At 44.2% G+C, this 6,136-nt stretch overlaps 1 protein-coding gene across 1 annotated transcript; it reads left to right on the top strand.

Moving 5' to 3' along the window:
• Window positions 1-594: 594 nt before the first annotated feature.
• Window positions 595-4,486, top strand: LOC308151847 (DET1- and DDB1-associated protein 1-like; the record flags this gene model as incomplete). Its single annotated transcript, XM_080524733.1, has 5 exons — window positions 595-666; window positions 3,129-3,209; window positions 3,310-3,361; window positions 4,077-4,138; window positions 4,370-4,486. 5 exons carry the CDS (start codon window positions 595-597, stop codon window positions 4,484-4,486), a joined length of 384 nt encoding a protein of 127 aa, XP_080380859.1.
• Between the last annotated feature and the right edge of the window lie 1,650 nt (window positions 4,487-6,136).

The following is a 6,136-nucleotide window of genomic DNA, read 5'->3' as shown; positions in this document are numbered from 1 at the left end:
ATGTCGTAGAATCTCCCTGAATTCCACATCACAAAATTCACAAAACTCTTTGAGGGATTCTCTTCGTTTGGCTGATACGGAGAAGTGCCCATAGACCTTCAGCACAATGTTTTCGACATCTACAGTGAGCTGGTCCAGAGCATGTTTCACTGTGTTGTGCATAATGTGGGCATGACAGTTCCCTTGCAGCAGATCCTTTTGCTTTTTCTTCAGGTTTGTGAAGGCCGAGTTGTGGATTCCATAATTTACATTAGTATTGTTTGCACTATATGCTGTCACTTGATCTAATGATAAGCCAAATTTATCAAGTGATTGTTGTATGGAATATATAATCCCAGCGGCTGACTCATCTGCATTTTCTATGAAGTCAAGCATTCTGTTGGTGACCCCAGTTTCTGGCTGAAAGAATTGTACAGCAAGGGGAAACATCTTCCTGTTCCCCTTATTTGATGCATCCGTCTGGATGGAGAATGGGAGGGGTGCTGATGTCAAGACATTAAGAACTTCACCCACTGCCTTCGGCGCAAGGACGTCTTTGACCATTGCTTCTGCCTTTGTTCTCCCTAGAGACATTTTCTTTACGATTTTGGAATCATGCAGAATCGTTTGATTGAGTTTGTGTCCACAGTCAGCACTATTGTAGCTGAGGTTGTGCTTAACCGTGTGGTACACATGCGTCAATTCCGCTGCTGTAACCTAGAGGGGGGAGAGGATGACAAATTGTTAATGAAATTCAACAGTATTAATTGTAGTGTTGTTTGGACACAGTTATGAAAGTCACACCAGTTTCTGTTTCCAAACAGTGAAACCACAGAAATCTTCACAAACATTTTTAATGTGAGAAAAACATATTAATACATTTTTAAAAATATATTTTTCTCTGAGCATTTGTCTGTATCCTGTTAATCCATTAGTATTGAAAATGCAATTTTCCAGATGAGTCGAGCACATAACATAATAATAATATATATATAACATCAGAGTTGTTTATTTTATTATTTTAATTTTGTGCACTATATTTATATTGATGATACATCGATCAGTACTTGTACACTATGTTGATCGTTGCTATGACAACCACCCCGTCTTGCATCACGTGACACACACTAGGTTTGCAGGTTACAGTTTATTGTGTGAGAGTTTGGGTCTTTCACATTGATTTGAAACATTGTTTACAGGTTCATCTGATGAGAGGAGGTAGGTAGGTTTGTATTTGGGAGATGAAAGTAAGCAAGTTGAAAACGTTAGCAAATATACTTGCTGAGTGTTCTGACAGAGAAAGGTTGTTATTATTGTGACTAGTGTCTGATTATAGTTCCATGGTGTCAAAGAACTAGCTAGCTAGCTCAGAGGTGATGAGATGAGCTAGTCTGCTGCACACTTGCCAGCTAAAGAGCTAACCGGAGGCACTTTATTATTTTACTTAAAGTAGATAAACAATCTTTCTTATTCTGCTAGAATTGGGCTTCATGGTAATACCATAATGGTATATTTACAGTACATGGACAGTGGATTGAAGCATTGGCACAACCCTCACTCATTGGAAATGTCTGTTTTCTATAGATGGATATACAATTTATTTTTCAGCAACCCAATATTCAATTCGAATTATGTTATGAATTGATATGGATCAATGTATACCTCTTATTAAATTATAAATACTCTGGTTGTTATGTTTGCCTTTTGGTTGACAGCAAAAGAGGAGGATAGAGAAGGAGAGAAGGAGAGAGAGCAGGATGGTGTCGGCACACCAAAGAGAGGGAGCAAGAACCAGGTGAGAAAGTGGACAGGTAGTCAAGACCACATATGCCACAGTCCATGCCACCCCCTCCCCAAGGCAGCAAACCTAGGGGAAACACTGAGAGCAGATAGCTGAACTGTTCAGTGTCAAGCCTGGAGAAATGGAGATGGAGGTTATAAAGCTCCAGAATAATGTCCAGCTACAATCGCAACAACATTCACAACATTGCTGGAGCCTGGTAGACCCAGAAAACTATAAGAATATTCACCAAGCAGCCCTGAAAGTATTTGTTTTATTTGGCTCTACATACCTTTGAGAATCAGATTTTTCTGATATGAATGTAATGAAATACTACTACTACTTCTGAACAAGACTGACAGATGAGCATTTAAATTACTCTATAAGAGTGAACCTAAGTGGATACACTCCAGCATACACAACTCTTGTAGACTCCATGCAGTGACATTCATCTCAAGTGTAGGAATGAGTGAATGCATTATTACACACATGCACACATTTTTTTGAAAGAGACAAAAGAAGAAAAAAATACTAATGTTTTCTGACTGAAAAAACTAGAAAAAGTGAATGCACTTATTACACACATGTGGACCATACAATTATAAGCTTTTGATATGTAAATGGAGGTGATGTGATACAATGATATATGGATACAGAATATACTGCTACTACTATAGTGAGCTTACACATTGACATTTGAAACAGAGCATGCTAGTGAAGAATTTCAGAGTGTTTTGATACGTTATGTGAATGAATGTAAGTAATAAGATATGAGTAGCTCTCGGCCACTTACATTTTTTCAAAGTAGCTCTCGGATGAGAAAAGGTTGGAGACCCCTGGTCTAGTCAATGTGAAACATAACGTTGACAAACGGAGGCGTCTTTGACATGTGTCAGTTAAAAACCTCCTAGAGATGACATACTGTCTAATTGATTGATTGATTTGGCTTACATGTAAGCGTTTAGAGACAGTCAGGAACCAACGCCATATAACGAATGGTTGTCATACCTCAGAATTAGGCCAGGTGACGGATGATGCGCAGCAGAGGTTGTTTCACTTTCAGGTAACAGGCTTACTTTAGTAGTCTACCTCACCTCTCACAAGTCTATTTCTACGGATATACCATACATTTGAACCATGTAGCAGATGATTTACAATTAGAGATTACGGGGACATTATCACTGGAGTAATTTAGGGCCAAGTGCCTTACTCAAGGGCACACTAGTGGTGTTCCCAGATTTGGGATTTGAACTCATGACCTTCTGATCACCAGAGTCCAACTCACTATCCACTAGACCACCACTATACCAGCCTCAGTGGCTATGAAAAGACACATATCTGAGACAGTCATCGTCCTCTTCTCCCGCAGGCGGATTTCTTAAAAGGGCTTCCTGTTTATAACAAGAGCAACTTCAGCAGGTTCCATGCAGACTCTGTGCGTAAAGCGTCGGTGAGTATTCATTGACTTTGGCGAATCAGAATAACAGTTTTTGTCTTCTTGGCGTCAGTTGTCCAATGTCTGAACCTCTTTGAACCCCCCTTTCTTACAGAAGCGAAGACCTTCTGTGTACCTCCCCACACCTGACTACCCCTCAGAGCAGAGTAAGCACTTTCTGCAACGTCTTCACTGTTCATTGATGATCATGAGGTTATTTGTCTTGGGAAACAAAGCACCTATACACACATAATATATACATATTCACTCACCGAGCGCTTTAGTAGAAACACCTGTAAACCTTCTCATTCATTCAGGTGGTGTAATGGTGTGGGGAATGTTTTCTTGGCACACTTTGGGTCATCGCTTGAATGCCACGGCTTATTTGAGTATTGTTGCTGACCATGTCTTCATGGCCACAATGTCCCCATCTTCTGATGGCTACTTCCAGCGTGATAATGCACAATGACTCAAAGCAAAAGTTGTCTTAAACTGGTTTCATGAAGATGACAATGAGTTCAGTGTTCAGTGGCCTTCTCATTCACTGGATCTGAATCAAATAGAACACAGAAGAATAATTGTGTGACGCAATCATGTCGTCGTGGACCAGAATCTCAAAGGGATGTTGGAATCAATGCCACAAAGAATTGAGGCTGTTTTGAGAGCAAAAGGAGGCCCTACCCAGTATTAGTACAGTGTTCCTAATTAAGTATTCGGTCAGTGTATAACAATAATAGCTAGCTTTGTTCCCGTTAGGACCATATGTATTGAAAAATCTATGCACTCACTGCAGTGCAAGTCGCTTTGAATAAAAGCGTCAGCTAAACGGCATGTATTATTACAGGCACGCGATTTTGAAATGTATTTCTGTTTTCTCCCCAGTCATTGTGACAGAGAAAACCAGTATCCTCCTGCGCTACCTTCACCAACAATTGGACAAAAAGGTGAGTGGATAGAAGGAATATAGGCTCCTCTCCCTAAACCAGTAGATGCTGTTCAGGTGTAAGGGCAGCATGGCCTCCTGAGATGAAGTGGTTGAAATGTTGGCCTGCCGTACTTTTGCGAGTGAACCCCGTGCAATTGTTTTCCCTGTGTGGGTGGGTGGGACACAACTGTGTGGGTGGGTGGGGGCTTGAGTGAGTGACTGACTGTCTCTCCCCTCGTCTGTTGAACAGAACGCAGCAAAGAAGCGGGAGCAGGAGCAAGGTGAGGGCGGGAGCCCGGCACCTCCCCGGAAAATCGCCAGAACAGACAGCCAAGAGATGAACGAGGACACATGTGTGTGCATGTGAGCGAGTGGCAGAGCACATGGGTCACCTGGGTAGAAACAGGAGGACCAACTGGACAGACATGACTACGTATTACCAACAATACACCTACAGTTACCACAGTACACACGGACATACTGGATTTGTATGTCTAGAGTTTCGGGAAAACAAACAAAAAGACCCTGCACTGATTTGGGGACTGTTTTTTTTTTTTTTTGTAATGTAAAATTAGAATTTTTTACGTTTGGCAAAGAGCTTCCAGCCAATCACAGTACTCTCTCCCTCAACTTCACTGCCTAGCCTTGACCACACGGGGGCGGTGTGACATCTCGCCACACACAGTCTGCTTCAACAGACCCAATGATGCACTGTGAACTGCCTGCCACACAACAGGGGAAAAACTTGTGCAAACTCCCCTTGTACATGTGTTCATATGCGTTCAATATGCATATCTTCCATTTTGTTTAGAATTTGTGTGTGTGACAAAAGTGTGTGCTGGTTTTACTGTGTAATTTTCGGTCCTGAAACATGTCCTACTGCTCCCTATTGGCTGAGAAGACTAATATAACTAGTGACCCAACTGCTAGCTTTGTTTGAATGTTTGCAGCTTTCTAGATAGGGATCCCTGAAAAGTATTTTTGGAATGCCAGGCCAAGTTGTTTTTAGGGTTGTCATCCGTTGTGTTGTTGACGTCTACTCAGTTGAATATAAATAAAAGTTCCACACTGCTATGAATCATTATATGTTTTGTATGATGATGAAATCTCGACATGCCTGCACAACCAAGTGATAGCACAGGTAATAATAATAATTCATTGAATTTATATAGCGCTTTTCCGGGGCTCAAAGACGCTGACAATATAGGGGATATGGGAAACACAAAAACAACAAGTAACATGGAACACAGAGTCAGCGAACGGGGGGGGGGGGGGGGGGGGGGGGTGGGTGGGGGGGGGGGGGGGGGGGGGGGGGGGGGGGGAGGTGGTTAGGGGGTAGGGGAGGCTGTAAGCATGTCCAGGGGGGGTGGCAGGGTTAGGGGAGATGGGTAGGGGAGGTTGTAAGCATGTCCAGGGGGGGGAGGGGGGTGGCAGGGGGATGGGGAGATGGCTAGGGTAGGGGAGGCTGTAAGCATGTCCAGGGGGGGGGGGGGGGGTGCAGGGTTAGGGGAGATGGTTAGGGGTAGGGGGAGGTTGTAAGCATGTCCAGGGGGGGGGAGGGGGGTGGCAGGGGGAGGGGAGATGGCTAGGGGTAGGGGAGGTTGTAAGCATGTCCAGGGGGGGGAGGGGGTGGCAGGGGGAGGGGAGATGGCTAGGGGTAGGGGAGGTTGTAAGCATGTCCAGGGGGGGGGAGAGGGGGGTGGCAGGGTTAGGGGAGATGATTAGGGGGTAGGGGGAGGCGGTAGGCATGGGAGAACAGGTAGGTTTTGAGGTGGGATTTAAAAGTGAGGAGTGAGGGTGAGTCTCTGAGTGGTTGGGGAGAGAGTTCCAGAGGCGGGGTGCAGCTCGTGAAAAGGCACGGTAACCGAAGCCTTTGAGTTTTGAGGGTGGACAGTGAGGGGAACAATGGATGAGGATCGGAGGGTACGGGTAGGGCGGTGGGGGGAGAAGGAGGTCAGTCAGGTAAGGGGGGGCCAGGCTATGGAGGGCTTTGTAAGTGAGGATGAGGATTTTGAAT

This window comes from Nansenia antarctica (assembly GCF_963989245.1).
Source record: "Nansenia antarctica genome assembly, chromosome: 2".
Classification (NCBI taxonomy): domain Eukaryota; kingdom Metazoa; phylum Chordata; class Actinopteri; order Argentiniformes; family Microstomatidae; genus Nansenia; species Nansenia antarctica.
This window is presented reverse-complemented; position numbering and strand designations above follow the sequence as displayed.